The 16,556-nt window shown below is 49.1% G+C and overlaps 1 protein-coding gene and 1 long non-coding RNA gene across 4 annotated transcripts in view; one reads left to right on the top strand and one right to left on the bottom strand.

Moving 5' to 3' along the window:
* Positions 1–1,939: 1,939 nt before the first annotated feature.
* FAM184B (family with sequence similarity 184 member B) overlaps positions 1,940–16,556 on the bottom strand; it is a 163,039-nt gene continuing 148,422 nt past the window's right edge. The window contains exons 11-18 of the mRNA XM_008685809.2: positions 15,872–16,025; positions 12,876–13,039; positions 10,833–11,005; positions 9,872–10,018; positions 7,803–7,920; positions 6,063–6,167; positions 5,050–5,249; positions 1,940–3,581 (exon numbers count right to left, since the gene is read on the bottom strand). Coding sequence (XP_008684031.2) covers positions 3,488–3,581; positions 5,050–5,249; positions 6,063–6,167; positions 7,803–7,920; positions 9,872–10,018; positions 10,833–11,005; positions 12,876–13,039; positions 15,872–16,025 — 1,155 coding nt within the window. The 3' untranslated portion in view covers positions 1,940–3,487. The remainder of the gene's footprint in view (positions 3,582–5,049; positions 5,250–6,062; positions 6,168–7,802; positions 7,921–9,871; positions 10,019–10,832; positions 11,006–12,875; positions 13,040–15,871; positions 16,026–16,556) is intronic.
* LOC121101499 lies at positions 6,162–11,529 on the top strand. 3 transcript variants are annotated; one of them, XR_005833500.1, is made up of 6 exons: positions 6,162–6,490; positions 7,839–7,977; positions 9,661–9,790; positions 9,883–10,024; positions 10,446–10,577; positions 11,265–11,529. It is a non-coding gene; the product is annotated as an uncharacterized LOC121101499 (long non-coding RNA). The 3 variants fall into 3 exon arrangements; XR_005833499.1 differs by having other exon boundaries at positions 10,351–10,577; XR_005833501.1 differs by lacking the exon at positions 6,162–6,490 and adding an exon at positions 7,066–7,271 and having other exon boundaries at positions 10,351–10,577.

Here is a 16,556-nt window from a genome sequence, read left to right as displayed (position 1 = left end):
TTCATCTTTCCTTTCCTTTTCTACCCCGCTTCTCCATGTTGACATTTCTGAGTGTTTGGTCCTGGGCCCCTGGAGGCCACGGTGGAGTGCTGCTCGGTTCTCCCTTCAAGAGGGTCGCTGTGAGGGGAGTACAGTTACCAGAGCCCCGCCTTCGGGGCTCTGCTGCAGGGCTCCCAGAGATCCCCAGTTAATATCTTGTAATTCTGATTGTGTCGTGGGATATAGCTCCTGGAGGACCTGACAAGTGTGTTAGTGGACATGGTCTGAGAGAGCAGGCAGTAGGATGGGGTCGGGGGCCAGCTCATGTGCTGTCCAACTGACAAGAGAGACCCGTCGTGGTACAGTCACCAATGGCCAAGTTCCTGAAGATTCCACCGGTGGTGCCTCAAGGAAACCTCCCACATGGCCAGCGCAAGGATCAAACACTGGAGGGTAAGAGGGAACACTGTGGACAAGAGCAGTGGGGTTGGCTGGTTATCGCCTCGCTGTCTTACTCCCCCTGGAGGAATAAGGACAAACTACCGTACTTAGCAAACAGTCAGCAGCCACCCTGAGTTCCTGGGGCATCTTTGACGCAGACAGTCAAGCTAGTAGGAGGTAGCAGATCAAAAATAACATCGCCCGGGCGGCTCGGTCAGTTCAGAGGCTGACTCTTGATTTTGGCTCAGGTCATGATTTCAGGGTCTTGAGGTTGAGCCCCGTGTCAGGCTCCACACTCCGCGGGGAGCCTGCTGGAGATTGTCTCTCTCCCCTTCCCCCTGCTCACGTGTGCGTGCTCTCAATATTCAAAAGAAGAAGAAGAATATTGCACCCTCTGGGTGATGGTGATTAGTGCTACCCTAAGAAATGCAAAGGATGCAGGGAGAGTGGTCCCTAACACAGCTCCATTTAATTTCCCAGCCTCACCCTTGCAGAATCCAGATGGATCCTGGAGAGTGAGTATAGAGACCACGTAACCGCGAGCGCAACTGCTGTGTTGGGTGTTACGTCGTCGATGCTAGAGCAACTAATGAGGGCTCGGACACGCTAGCAGCCGTTGCTCGGGCGAGTTCGTTCTTTTCCACACTAATTAGGAAACACTTGACAGCAATCTGCCTTTCCAGTTTCGCTCCAGCAGTGTTAGCCCTTCCTCCTGTCATAATAGGGCCTTCCAAGATTTATCACCACATCTTGCTGTTTCTCCCTCCTGACTCAATCCTGGACCAGTTCATTTCTCTTCGTCTCCACCAGTCTCCCCAAACCATCACCGTCACATCTGGACCTCTTGCTCTTGAGAGATTGATGGAATCGGATTATGTACACAAAAACCGGAAGAATGTTTTATCTTTCAAATTGAGTTTCTTTGTCAGTATTATCTAGGGTATGGAGAGGTAGGATTTTAGTCCCTGTTGGTGAATGTGTAAACTTGATAGAAACTTTCTGGATGATAATCTCATTAGTCAGAAAGCTTAAGCATGTATCCTTTGATGCTTTACTTCGCTCTACTCAAGGAATATGTCAAGAAATGGTAGAAGCATGCACGGATTTAGTTAAGAAAGATGTAATCATTGCAGGGTAGAATCTAGAAATTTAACCATCTTTCACTTACCTGCACCAAGAAAGAAATCAAACAGACGTAGAGTCTCTAAAATTCTGTCCCTGCAGCTGGTGTCCTGCTGAGTTAAAGGACAGTCGTACAAAGTGCAGCCTACTTTGCTAGTCATCAGGAGTTGCAGTGTTGGAAAAAGATTTCGATAAACAGAACTATCTGGACATAGTTTTTAAAACACAAAATGCAAGCATAATCCTATAATGCTCACCTTATCTTGCAGGAAACAAGATAACTATTAAAAAATGTGATACTGGGGCCCCTGGGTGGCTCAGTCGGTTAAGCATCTGCCTTCACTCAGGTCATGAACTGGGTCCTGGGATCAAATCCTGAATTGGACTCCTTGCTCTGCAGGGAGACTGCTTCTTCCTTTCCCTCTGCGCCCCCCCCCCCCCCCGCCACTTGTGGTCTCTCAAGCTCTCTCAAATAAATAAATCTTTTTTAAAAAATGTAATGCTGAAAATAACATGGCATGTTACATCTCTGGAACAAGTATTGTCATTTAAGAAATTATAGGGCCATGTGTTTTGATTAGATAGTGATTTTACCTTTAAATTGTGAGTTGTAATTGCATTTCTCTCAAAATGACATATGGAAGCAGCTGCTTTTTATTTGAAGATGATCTAATTGAGGTTAATGTGAACTTCCTATTTCCAAGCTCCGTCTTCATCTAATTTCACCTTTGTTTGGGAAAACAATACAAGTCACAGCCATTTTTATTGCCCAGTTGTTTAAAGTTTTATTCAAAGAGCAAAGGTTTGACAGTGCATAGAATAAACAACTGTTTATGGCCACCTGTGGGGCCAGCACCAAAGGACTGAGAACATATTTTGCCCAGATCGTATTGAGTCTTGTCAAATTGCACTGCTCTGTCAGAAGGTCAGACAATTCCGTGCGGACTGACAGGTCAGCACCATGAATGGCCAGTCCCGATTCCCTTTAATGTACTGAGCATCCATGCGGGGGAGGGGGGGGCAATGCACCATGAGGCAAAGGGCCCAAGCCCAAAGACCACGGGTTCAGTAGATCTTTGACTTCATAGAATACTCTAGAAACCTTGACAAGTGACCAAATTGAAACTACAGTCATTGAAACTGAGATGTATGATGGGGCAAGGCTCAGTTATTCACGGAAGAATTCTGGCAGTGGTTAGTTCCAATTCATGATTGGTGTCATTACCCATAATATTTTGCTTAATTCTTGCAAAGCCCCTTTTGAGGTAGGTGTTATCCCCTCTATAGTCTACTTCAGGTCCTGGAGCTATGAAGTCAAAGCATGCAATCCAGGTATGCCAGGGTCTCCTGTAGTCCACTCCTAGTTTTGCCTCATTTTGTTTTTTTAATTGGCTTTCATGAATATTTTGAACTTTGTTTTATTCTTCTTCCTACTGAGGTTGAATGTGCATTTTGGAATTACGTCATTTACATAGAAATATTTTTCAAGTGGAGATGACTAGCATTCTAAGGAAAAATGAAACCACTTTTAGAGTAGACCATGGAAATCACAAAGCCTGATGTTCCATAAAGTGGAATGAAATCTTCTGGGTACTAGAAATACAGTGTGAAGGTTATCAGCAACATTAATAACATTTTCCTATGGGTGCTTTTGATAACACTGGTTTTTTTGTTTGTTTGTTTTGAGGAGGGGGTTTGTGGTTTTGTTTCGGTTCTTTGGGTTTTTTTTTACCTTAATGGCAAAAAAAAATTTTTTTTTTAGGACTGGTGTCACAATGAAATAGTATGAAATGTTAATGCCAAAATTTGTTTTGGCTATTATATATAAATCATATCACAAGCAAGTTTATTTGGTTGATTGGCTGGTTACTTCATTCCTTCAGTCAGATGCTTTAAAAGAAATGTTTTTCAAATGTCCTCTTTGTAATGGATCCCAAGAATCAGTTTAGAAAGAAAAATACTTGGTAAACCATTCCTGGTGGGCAGAGCCCTGTTTCTGCTGGACTTCTTTGGGTTGGGCTGTTTCACCATCTTGTGTCCTAAAAACAAGCCAACAAACAAAAAGTTTTCTTAGATGGTTTTGAAAATTATTCAGCAAACAACTTAATACCCCACTATCTTTCAGGGAAAGAAAGCTGCTTCTTTACTCTTGGAAAGACAGTACCATGTAACTGGCCAACATTCATAGCTGGAAACAAGTTGTGAAAGATGGGGGATGGGGCGAGAACATCGAATTCCCATTTGGAAAACGAGGTCTCCAGTTTTACTTAAGACTAATGAGGCATACCATGTAACTTTATTTCAGGCACAAATAAACAATAAACCTCATAAAGTTAAGGAATGAAATAGTTAATTATCACAGCCTTACAATGTCTGGTTTCTTTAAAAGCAATCTAATGTGTTCTAGCATCTCAATAAGATGGTGGAATTAGCCTAATAAATTGAGAAGAGGAAACAGTAAGCAGGAAAGTACGACGTACACCTGCCTGAATCGTCTCTGTCTGCAGGTGGGAAACTTGACACACAGGTGTGTGCTTCTGAGATGAAGCCAGAGTCAGGAGCTGGCTCTGGCCGTGAGAGAGGGCTGTGCTCAGGGCTCCCGGCCTCAGTTTCCACAGCTGTGAAACAAAAGGCTGGTTTGGTGACCGCCAGGGATCCGTCCAGCTCAACATTCATAAAGGACTGTGCCTCCCCGTTTGTCCCAATTGCCACAGGGATGCGGGCCTTTGGAAAAGGAACATTTTAGAAGGAGCCCTTTCTGAAATGTAAAATTCATAGCCCACAATATAAAATTTTGCCTCTGAGTGGAAGACTGCATAGGAGGGGGAACTAAGAAAAGGAAAACTCACATTCCTGAAAGAGAAACATGTTGCAAGGGTTCCTGGGAAAGGAAGATGGTATCTGAGATCATGCATGAGCTACCAAACCCACAAATTAAGAGGTCTTACAGCTTCAAGATGACCCAATAAGTCTTGAGAAATAATCGTAATAATCATAGTGGAAATCTACGGAATGCTTCTGGACCAGGTCCTGTGCTAAGCATGTCCCACGGATTCATTCCTTTAGTTCTGCGTCAGTCTGATGAGGGAGATGCTATACTGTATTCATTTTAGAGGTGAGGAAATGGGGACCCAGAGAGGTCAAGTACTCTGCCCAAGGCCACCTAGCTAAGAACAAGAAGGACCAGAATTTGAATCCAGACCTCAGGGACGGATGATGAGAGTTACCCACAGTGACAAGGCCGGCTAAGTGACTGCGTGTTCCTTATCTAATCATCCACGGAAAAAGTCTTTTTGGACTTTAGTACCAAGAATAGTACCGCTTCTAAAGAATGACATACTTCCTTCCTCTTACACGACCTTCCCATTTGGCTGGATTGTAATTTGTGCAAGGCAGGGTTTTGCTATTCTTTATATCTGCCCATATGCTGGGTATCTAAGGTGCCAGAAAGAAATCCAAATTCCCCTCCCATCGATGGAAAATGGAAATCACAGCTTCCTCCCCCACCTTGTGGCAGTTTTCACATCTAGAGACTGCGTGGGTTTGTAAGGCTGGCCACAGCTGGGGCTTGGGTCCAAGCTGGGTGATTTAGTTATTGGAGGGGCGTTGATCCTGGAGCTCAGGTCGCCACTCAGAAAGTTCTTTGCGTAAGAGGCGAGGTTTGGCACACTGACCACTCGGCTGGGCACTTCCTCCATCTTCTTTTTCTGTTTGTATTAAAAGGAAGGCTGTTAGCGCCACCCCAAAGACGCCCACCCAGCCAAAACTATATGGGAGAGGAGGCGATAATTTTATTTATATACTTACATGCTATTTTTTAAAGCATTTTTTTTCCTCCAGTCTACTTTATGTTTTAAAAAGCACATAGGTTTACAATTTTTTATCTAAAACTTCTGGGGATAGATGTGTTTTGTAATTCAAAAAATTTTTTTTAGACTTAGAAAGGCCATCCAGAACCCCCAGCACAAGCTGGGCCCATTGTCCTCACATGCGTTAGTATTTCTGAAGTGAAACAGACCTTGTTGCACTGAGAGGCATACATAAAAATTATAAATGAGCTCACATCAGTTCAGGTTAGGTTAGGTGTACTGTCCTTCGAACTATTAAAATTTTTTTAGCGCTTTTAGGATTTTGTGACAGCAGATGAGAGATTTGGATGTGAATATTTTCATTATAACAAATTCCAAAAATACATACAGGGATAAAAAGTTAGGAAGTGGAAGGTTCCTGCTCTTTACTCTCCTTCCTGTCACCCAGATATAACCATTATTAATAGTGACATGTTTGCTTATAGGAAATTTGAAGAATATAAAAACCCACAAAAATTGTAAGTACACATAATCTGCCTAGCCAGATATAAATACTGTTTGTTACTAATTTGAGCGATTTCCTGTGAGTCTTGTTTTCAGGGGATATCCCTCTGAATGTATGCCAGCCCACTGACAATGAAGCTGCAGTTGCCTCTAGGAAAACGAAACCAGCAGAACTGTGTAATGCTTGACACCAGGAAACCACTTTACCTTCATGGAAGGGGTCAAATATCCTGGGTGAGGATTGAAAGAGAAGGACCGGTTCCGATGGGACATGGCGCTGGGGAAGGCTGCATAGTGAAATCTTCTCTCCTCCTGGAAAAACAATGCAACTGAGTCTACATGGGTCTAACCGTACAGCGTTGAGTTTGACCTGAAGGAAGATGGCTGTGTGAGGGCAGATCACAGCGCGAAGGAAAGCCCGGGGTGGGGGGGTGTCAGTGGGGGTCAAGCTGCCGTCCACTGAAGCTTTGAGGAAGCGCCTTTACTCCTGTGGTCTTGGAGTCCCCAGCTTCTCTTGTGTAGGAAATTGCAAGCTTACTTGAAGCCCCTCAGGGAAGTTAGAGATCCAGGTACTCTGATATCTGAAAAGTCTACCGCAGAACATCAATAATTAAGACAAAGAAAGAAAACCCCAGGTACCATCACTATATGGCCAACCTTGTTTATGTGTGCCCTTATCTACTTTTCTCTTACCTGCTGTATTATTTTTAAAGCAAATCCCAGTCATTGTATAATTTCATCTGTAAAAACATCAATATGTATCTCTAAGAGATAAGGGCTCTTAAAAAAAAAAACCCTAATCACAATACTTCTGTCACATTTAGCAAACAAGCTATTCCTTAGTGTCTACCGTTCAGTTGGTGGTGAAATTTTCCTGATTGTCTCATCAGTGTACTGACATGAAACTGGCTGGGGCAGGGATGAGAATAGGAGTGAGAGCTGAGAGGCATGGCTGTATTTGTGGGAGGACCTGAGGCCACCGTAAAACTGGATTTTACTTGGAAAGATGGGAGGCCATGGGAGGTGCCGAACAGAGCTGTGCTGTCATCTGACATATTTTTCTAAGATGGCTCTGGTTCATGTGAGGTTGGCAAGTGGGCAAGGTTCAAGTGAGCGGGGAGACCAGTGGTTCTCCACTGTGTGTGAGAGGGGCTTGGACTAAAGTGGTGGAGGCAGAGACGTGGTGGGGGCAGGTGGCTGGACTGCCCATGTGGCTAACTAGCCCTCCCATGGTGGGCTACACTGCCAGGAGTGAGTCGAGACCCACTGTCTCCAGGGCTGAATGTAAGCCAGGAGAAGCAGTCCCGGCCAGTTCAGCTGGGGGATACAGACAGCTTTCAACCAGACCAGTGAGCGCGGGGAGGCTCGGTTAATGCCCAAAGCAATGGATGAAGGATCGGGAGACACGGATGTGAGGTGGGTGGACTGCGAGAACGGGCAGGAGTGGATGAAGGGAGGGGCGTTGCAAAGAAACGGCCTCAGGCTTTGGTGGCTGTCGGATACAGAACCAGAGGGAGAAAACTACTCTAAGGAGTCCGGGGGTGGCTTGCTAACTGCAGAGCAGGTCGTCATCTTTGCAAAAGGAAGATCAATAAACAATAATTGGCTTGACTGATTTACTAAAATTCGAACAGAAGGCAAGCCATGCTAGATTTCCCCAATTCTGTAGGTTAAAAAAAAAATAGTAACTAATCAACATCGGGTAGATGCTGTGGGACTTGAGTGCTTTTTTTGCCTCTATGTTCCTGTATTAATTTTTTTAGTGAGTATGTGTTTTTGTGTTTTGTTTCGTTTTTAGATAATAGACAAAAGGAATCAAAGATCTTTTGGAGGTGGTTTTAGGGTTATCAGGATTAAAATTGTAGGTACTCAGAGCAGTGCCAGGTGCAAAGTCAATGGCCCTCGGGAAGGAACTCTAGGGCCCCCTGGTGGCCCTGACAGCCTCACCATGAGCTGCTTGATGATCTCCTCTCTCTCCTTCAGGCGGGTCTGCAGACGGCCGATGAGCTGAACGTCCTCTGGCCGGGACACCCCCTTCCCGGGCTTCTCTCCGGAATCTTTCAGTCTGTTTGGAGCAGGCATGCAGTTAATCTCCTTACCGTCATTACCCAACAACAAGCAGGTGGATGTGGTGGGAACGCTGCTATGAGCTTAGCCTGGCTAGCTAAACTCTGTTCACGAAAGGGGAAACCGAGGCCCTGGGACCTTACCAGGGGCCACCCACTGAGTTGGCTGCAGAGCTCCTGGTGGAGTCCAGGACCCCAACTCCCAGTCTGACCTTTGCCACTTTCCCCGAGGCTGCGGGGCCAAGGAACCAAAGGCCTGTGTGTGATACACACGCTCTCCTCAGTGAAGCGTCAAGAACCAGGGTTGTCACTGGCAAAGGCCTTGGCAGAAAAATGTCCCCCCCCCCCCCCCACCTCTGCCGCCGCAACCACCGCCGCCGCCACCGCGGTTAGGCTAATGCCGACGTGGCTCTGGCGCCATCTGCTGGCCGATACGGAGCGCAGCATGCGCGGTTCTCAGGCCGAGCAGCGGGGCAGCTGGTATTCCCAGCCCTGTCAACATGAAGCTGGAGAAAAATAACTCTCCGCATGGTGGGGGGAGGGTTAGGGCTGCACGTGACCTATGGACCGTAGCTGATAAGAGGCCAGGACTTTGGGATGAGATGACTTGCTATCTAATCCCTACTGTCCCTTTTTCTAGTTATGTGACTTTGGCCATAGTCTTTCCCTGTGACCTTCGGTTCCCTCTTCTTTAAAATGGGCCTGAAACCGGGTGGTTGTGAGGATTCAGTGAGATAATGGGAGCCTGGCATGTGGTAAGTGTCCATTAGATGGTGGCCCATAAAACCTTCCACTCTGGATTTTGGATGATTTGCTTTGTATTGGAGACAGTGGAGAACATTTTTTAAAGAGTCAGACAGGTGACACTTAGATTCACTCAGTGCTGCTTGACCTTAGGCAAGTGGCTTCACCTGTCGCCTTCTAAATGGTCTCCCTGCTGCTAATTCTGAACCACCCCCACCCCCGTCTCTTCTCTCAGCAGCCAGACTGACCCCGTTAAAAGATAAATCAGACTATGTCACTCCTGCTCAAAGCCTTTCAGTGGCTTCCCAGTGCGCGGTGAACACATCCAAACTCCTTCCTGTTTAGTGCAGGGTCTCTTTCATCCCTCCCAGCTACCCCACCAACCTCAGTTCCTACCACTCCCCCTCTCACTTATTCCTGGCTGTTCAGTCATGTGACGCAGGCCCCAGGGCCATTGCACTTGCTGCTGTCTCTGCTGGGAATGCTCTTCCTCCAGATGGCTCTCTCATTCCTCCACCAGCTTGTGCTTAAGTGTTACCTCCCTAGCGAGGCCTTCCTGGCCCACCCTTGCCACTCCCTAGACACAGATCCTGTTTTTCTTCTAGCACTTTCACGACCTGCTATGAAGTCAAACATTTATTTGCTTCTCTCTTGTCTGAATCCCCATCTAGAATTTGTGAGCTCTGAGAGCATAGTTTTTGTTTAGTTCCCATCTGTAACTCCAGAGCCTAAAACAGGGCAGGGCATACAGTAGGCTGTTAATAAACATCTGTTGAACAAATCAGTGAATGCATGCAAACATGCATGAGGCCCCTCGGTTCCTCTATCTGTCCGGGGGAGGAACAGTTTCCACCCTGAAGGACTGCTGTGAAGATTCAGTGACATGAGGCATGTGAGAAGGGGGCCAATGTTCATTTAAAAAGTAGCCTTAATCCTTCTGATTTCTTCCCAGTGTGAAGGTCAAACCAAGCTCACATTGTGCTCATTCCTCACAGATTCCCAGTGCCCGGCACACAGAGAATGCAGGCTCACACAGGGATGGGTGACCAACTCTCCCCATGTGCCCAGGACTGAGGTGCTTCTTGGAACTCGGGACGTGTAGTTTCAGAACTGGGAGAGTCCCAGGTACACTGGGATGAGCCGGTTACCCTAATTAAATGCACATCGACTAGCCCCTCCTAACCTGGGGCCCCAGGCCTCACTTACTCAGTTTCCAGGGCAGCCAGTCGGGCCTGGAGCCGGGCTTGAGCACTGCTGAAATCTGCCACCATGGCCTGCATCTCCTTCCGGTGTTCCTGGCGTAGCTTCTCCACCTCCCGGGCCTGGGGGCCTTGCTGATCCTCCTCCAGCAGCCTGCGGGTGGGTGGAAGCTCAGCTGGGCTTGCCCGGGGCCCTGGGACTGAACCTCGTGGGCCCTGGGGATTCTCTACCCTCTGCTGGGCGGCTGGGGGAATGGTTATACGATTGTGAGGTCAGGACACTGGGAAGAAGACCTGAGCTCTCTGAGTTGTGGGGTCCAGGATAAACCCTGCTTGTGGGACCCCTTCTCAGCACCTCCTACCCCAGCACTCCATTTGTAGTTATAAGCTTTCCAGCAAAGGGGTAAAAGAGCTGTGAATTGAGGGCTAATAATGAGCTATCCAGCTTGGATTAGGTAATAACAGTAACCACCTCTGTTTACCAAGGGCTTCCTCCAGGCGAGGGCTGGTGCAAAATCTTGCTAACATTTCCTGCATTCCACGACGGCCCTGAGAGCTCGTGGTCTTACCTCTACTCGCAGACGCAGACGATGGCGCGTGTTGGAGGAGTTCGCTGACTCCAGGAGCGCCCACAGCTAGTTAAAGAGCACCCAGCACTGTTGGAACAATTCCATCGCCCTGTCTCCCCAAGGCTGGTTTTGAAGATGCTTTTGGTATGGTTAGGCCTGATTCCATATATTCCTTGATTTGTCCCTCTTCTATTCCGGGGGAAATCCCCTGCAGTGTGGAGACTAGAGCACTAGTACTTTTCATGCATCTGCAGTAACACCAGCGAAGTGCTAGCATTACGGAGTCTTTCCTTTGGGGAGATGGCGGGGGGATGGGGGGGCTGTTAGATCTCAGAGGCTCACTGAGCAGCCGTGGAGGGAGTGAGGGCGGGCGGGGCGCTCGGCGGCCCGGAGACCCACCTGCGCTGATCGCGGAGCTGCAGCGCCTCCTGCTGGTGCTGTTCCACCTCGGCCCGCAGCCGCTGCACAGCGTCCTTGAGCTGAGAGTTCTCCTCCCGGAGGCCGCACGCCTCGCTCGGACCCGGCTCCGCGGCGCCCTTCGGGGAGCCGGCCTGGCCCGGGCCGCCCCCATCCTGGGGAGGAAGGACCCAGGAGAGGTGTTTTCAGGGGGCGCCAAGGCGGAAGAGGCGCAGAGGGCCCCAGACGTGCCGCGCAAAGCCGGGGACCGGTGCTCCGGCCAGCCTCCTGCTCCGGATTCAGGAGTCACGGCCGGGCTCCAGGTTTTCCCGCTTTGAGAGCGGCCACATCCGGCCCTCGCGAAGCTGGACAACGTCGGCGAGCCAAGAACATGGCTTAAATCATAACCGGCCAAACACTCCGCCCGTTTTTCAGGCTTCCTTGCCTTCTCTCTAACCGGAGTGCCCTCCCCACCTGAACAGCACTGCTTCGGGGAAGAAGCGATCCGCTTTCTCTTCTCTGCCATCACCGAATCCGAATCCGAATCCCGGCCGCGCTCCTCTGTGTAATGCTGGTTTCCCCCACTAGCCTGGGAGCTGTTCCGCGAAGGCACCAATTCCCCTCCAGTTTTCCAGTCCTGTGGCACCTGGCGCAGTGGCTGGCATCCAGTAGGTGCCAAATAAATGCTTGCTACATGAAATGACGCATGAACGCCAGTGGTTCAGCTAGAAATTCCATCTATGTCCAAATTAAATGGGGTGTTAACCCCTGCTTGGTGAATGCCGCGGTTTTCAAGGCCACTCAAACATGCCTGAAGGTTTCTGCATTTGCTCATTCCACACGAGGACTGAGCAGCTTGGCACATCTGCGGCCCACGCCTTACACCTCGTGCTTCCTGCCCTGGGGCTGGCATGTGCGTGACACCCATGGGCACATGGGCGCCTGGCACTCAGATACGTATAGCCTGGGAGAGCTTGGGTAAGGTCCTGCAGGGCCACCCTTGACTAATGGGAGAGCCTGATGAATTAATGCATCCCCGTCTTTCTTGAGAGGACAAAGAGAATTATTTCACAGCCCTCCTTGGAAGATCCCAACAGGTGGGATACCACTTACCTGCAGTGGGGGCCAAGGTAAAGATGCATCCTTATATTGAGGACCCTTCCCTCCCCTCTTCTGTCCTGCTGCCTGGGGCGGTTCCTCCTTGCTAATACCCCCACATTTCCTCTCTGTGTGGGTTTTCCTCTGAGATCTTGCTGTTCCTCCCAGAGTTCGGGGCTTCCCTCCAATGAGGTGAAGGTGAGGGCAGGCACCTGGTGGCCAGAAGGAGGAAGGCATCCCAAGCAGGGAGTGGACATACGCGAAGGCCCAGGAGCAGGACGCAGGGCCCACGTTTAGAGCAGAGGGGGGTATGGCTGAAGGTACAAAGTGCAGCCTCCCCTTTCATGGCCGGGCATCTGGAGGTCGTTCTGATAGCAGGAGGGGGTCACTGAAGCCTTTATACAGATGCACACCTGACACCATATGGTACAAGGTGGGCTGTGGGGGAGAGAGTCTGGGCTGGTAGGAGGTCACTGCACTCCTGGCCAGGTGGCAATGTGGCTGTACAAGGAAGGGGCTGAGGGGCCGAGTCTGACTAGGAAGTCCAAGGAGAGCTGTTATTGAACCTCGGTGACAAAAAGGCAGCTCCCACTGATGGGAACAGGGAGGTCTAGGCAGGGAGCCTGTCTGGGGAGGCGTTCTGAGGCATTCTCTGCAGATTTGAAGGACTAACCCTGACTGGCTGATTCTAGGGCCCATCTGGCAATGACGCTCTGACATGCTGTTGTATTTAAATTTAAAATAACACGCAGCACTTAAAACTTGTTTTTTGCTTTTCAAAATGGGAGCCTACAGGCCCATCCAATATCCCCAGGACTGTGGAAGAAGGGTCTTCCCCGTTTCAGAAGGGAATCATGGGCACCTGGGGCCCCTCTTTTATGACTTTCTCCCTGCAGCCTTGAGGCTGCTCCAAGAGGCATGTGGTGTGGGCAGAATGGGGGCGCTGACCTCTGCGGTGACAGCGTGGTCCTCACTGTCCCCTGGACACTGGGCAACCGCCTGCCGCCTGCCCAAGCTGCTCAGAGTCCTTAGCTCCGTCCGCAGTGCTTCCAGGTCCTTCTGGTGCTCCGAGCAAGCCGCTCGCTGCTCCGACAGCTCCTGCCTGAGGGACTCTGGAGAGGGAAGAGCTATTTTCAAAGACAAGATCATTTTCAAGTGCTAGTAAATTTGATACTTTACTTTTCTGTTAGAGACTTTTTGAGACTCCATTTTAATTATTGCAAATTATTTTTTAAACATTGTTCCAATAATTCCGTAAGCCATGAGATACCCCGTAGAGGCCTTAGTACAGAGCAAGTGCTCAACATATATTTGTAAAATAAGCAAGTGATGTTTAGAGTGGAAATTAATGATATTGTAGAAGTGTATCCTTTGCAAGAGATTTCCCATAAACTTACTAAGCTTCTCTGAAAGTTACAGTATATTAAACACAGCAAAGCTTAATTATTCTGATGATATGTTGAAAAATTTACTTGGTTATCTTTCCTCCCCACTAGGGTTTTAATTAGTGATTTCTATAGCCTATTTTCTTTAAAAAGTCCAAACCCAACTCAATGTTTTGAAATCTTTTATCACAAAAATATGTGCAATAAAACCCTTTAGCAAAGCATAATTAGAGTGGGTTCATTTATTACCCTTCTCTCCTCTGTCATACATTCCCTTCCCTCCTCTTCTCCCTCCCTCCTTCCCTCCCTCCCTCCCTCCCTCCCCCCATCCGTCTGTCCATCCACTCCACCTCTCTACACACTCACCTGCCCATCCATCCATCCATCCACCCATCCATCTCATCCATCCATCCATCCACACATCCATACCTGCCCCTCCACCCTTCTGCCCACCCACCTATCCATCCAGCATGGCCCCCACCCCAGTGGATCAGGTGATATCATGGACACTCCCTGCCCGTCACACACTAACCTACACTGCAGGTCAAGCGTGTCTCACACGGACAGTGGAATCACAGTAATTGGGACCGGGAATGTCTAATTGAATTGCTCCCCCCCCAATACAACCCACAGAGCCAACAACTTGCTATCATCATTACAGAGTTCACAGAGCCCCTTCTTCCTGGGACTGTGTTGAGAATCCCAGCATGTACCCAGGCTCTCTCCTGCATCTTTTGTCCAGGAGAGGACCAGGCTTCTGTGGGATCAGAGGAGCCAGGGAAGTGGCAGTAGGGACAGCTGCTCTTGGGTGCTGGAGTCACCAAGGCTGTTCAGTGTGACCTGAATCTTGTCTTGTATGAGACATAGCACAGCCTGGGTTTTATGTTGTGTAATCCGTCTTCTTTAGATGATGCCAACTTTAGCATTTCCCACCTGGAAACTGGGGAATCCATGGGACTCCTTCAGTCTCTCCTGCCTGCTCCCCATGTCACTTCCTCCAGAAATGGGCAGAGCCGATGTGCTGACTAGCTGACGTGCTGACGTACAGTCTGCAGGACATGCTGTCTAATGAAAGCACAACCAAGCAGCAGGTCGATCGTACTCACTCACAGAGGTAAAGAAAATGCTCTTTCCCAAAATTCTCTTAAGAAGAACCCCATCTGGGTTTGGGAAAAAATATTTAATAAGGCCAACATGGTCTTTAATGCCAGGCATGAAATAAGGAGAGGCATTTTTCTTGCTCTTAAGAGTGAGACGGAAGAGGAGAATAAAGGAGAAAATGAGGGAAAGGATGATCTACAAAAACAGGAAGAGGCTTCTAGGGTCAACCAAGCAATGCGGGACTAGTCAGTAATGGTAAGAGTGAACATCTACATAGCATTTGCTGCACCGCGTGGATGCTGTTAGTGTTCCCATTTTACAGATGAGCAAGTGAGGCACAGAGCAGTTAATAACTTGCCCAAAATCAGGCAACTTGTGAATGTTGGAGCTGGACTTCAAGCCCAAACAATTTGGCTCTGGAGATCTTTGCTGCTTCTGGTAGCTTCCAGAATGCTCTGTATGACTGGTTTTGGATATCTGAAGAGGGGGTGAGTCTCTGCTGAGAATGACGTGGGAGCAGGCAAAGGAACCCGAGGAAAGTGCAGGAGCCTGGAGGCGTAAGTCCCCCAGATTTGCTGAAATCTTCAGAATGGAAACGAGAGGTTGAGGCAATGCCATGAACATCTCCCGAAGCCTCAGAGATCTGGCTTATATTTAATAATGATGATAACATAGATGTCTCCGCTTTTTGGAAGTTCGCCTTACACCGCTTTGCTCTTAAAAAAGACCTACATTAGAACCTATTTTCCCTAACCTAGGGAAATCCGAAGACTTTCATTTCTACGTAAAAAGGCGAAAAGGGGAACAGCGTTCTTGGCTGCCTTTGCAGCGAGCGGTCCAGAGGCGGCGCGCACCCCGGCCGCGAGAGTGCGCCCCCTAGCGCCTTCCCGGGGAATCACACCCAGCCTCTCCGGGCGCCGCGCCAGAGCCCTGCGCTGGGTCCCTGAGCATCTGGGCTTCATCTCCAGCTGCTGTGTGCATCCGCTCGCCAGATGTGGCCTGTGGCATCAGGAAAGCCTGAGAGACGTGACTTTTGGGTCTGGGGACAATCAAAAGTGCTTCATTTAAGTTAATGGTAGTCGCTTCTTCGCTTTTCGCCATTTTGCCTTAGGAAATGTTTCATAGGACCCCCTGCTTTCGGATAGCTGAAGCCCTGTGCTACAGTCTACAGTCACCAGGCCTGTCACATGCTAGGCACTTTCCGTTTACTACCTCTTCACATCCACACACCGCCCCGAGGAGGTAGGGACAATGGTGACTCCATTTTCTAGGAAAGGAAACTGAGACTGACAGTGACCCCCCATCGCCACCCCAGGTCTCCCAGCTAGTCCGTGGCAGAGCCAGGATAGTCACCCCGGCCTGTGTGCCTCCAGACCCGTGGGCCGCATCTCGCCCCTGCTCTCCACGTGTGGGCCCTGCCGGGTAGCTAGGCCCTCCCAGGGGCAACTGGCTGTATACCTAACAGGAGAGCCTGCCGAGCCTGCAGCCTCTCGAGCTCCCCCTGGAGCTCCTGCCGGGCCTTTTCTTCCAAGGCCTGGAGCTCCAGCCGGTGTGCCTGGTGCTGGATCTGGAGGCTGTGGCTGGATTCCTTCTTCAAGCGCTCTTCTGTGGCCTGTGGGTGAAAGTGGGAGAAAGTGGGCACAGAGGGGAGACCTGTCACCTCTGCCAAGTTCCTCCTTTGCACCAGGGCCCACTGAACACTCACCACTCCTCGGTGGAGGGCTTATCAGGCTACTAAGAATGACCTGATTAAAAAAAAAAAAAAAAAAATGACCTGAGATGATGGTGATGGCTTGGCCACAGCAGCCATTTTGTACCATGTGAACCTAACCCCAATCCATAGCTGATTGGACACGTGTTCCAAGCTGAGCCAGTCATTGGGAATTTGGTGTTAGGAGGCCAGGGAGAAAGAGAGCAAGAAAGAGACAGACAGACAGACACTAACTGGTCGGCTCCAGTTTTAACACACTCAGGAGGAGTGAGGTGACCATCTTACGCCTGCCCCAGGGCCGGAGAGGTGGAGAAAGCTGTCAGTGAGGAGCAGAGCAGAAACAACAGAAGGAGGGGTCCCTTCAGCTTTTTTCAGTCTCTGGTCTAGTCTGGTCCTCAAAACTGGCTGTGTCTCTGCCCTTAGGTTCATTTA

The sequence above is a fragment of the Ursus maritimus genome, unplaced genomic scaffold (genome assembly GCF_017311325.1).
Source record: "Ursus maritimus isolate PB19 unplaced genomic scaffold, ASM1731132v1 scaffold_8, whole genome shotgun sequence".
Lineage (NCBI taxonomy): Eukaryota > Metazoa > Chordata > Mammalia > Carnivora > Ursidae > Ursus > Ursus maritimus.
Note: the sequence above shows the minus strand (reverse complement) of the source record. Positions and strands in the feature narration are given on the sequence as shown.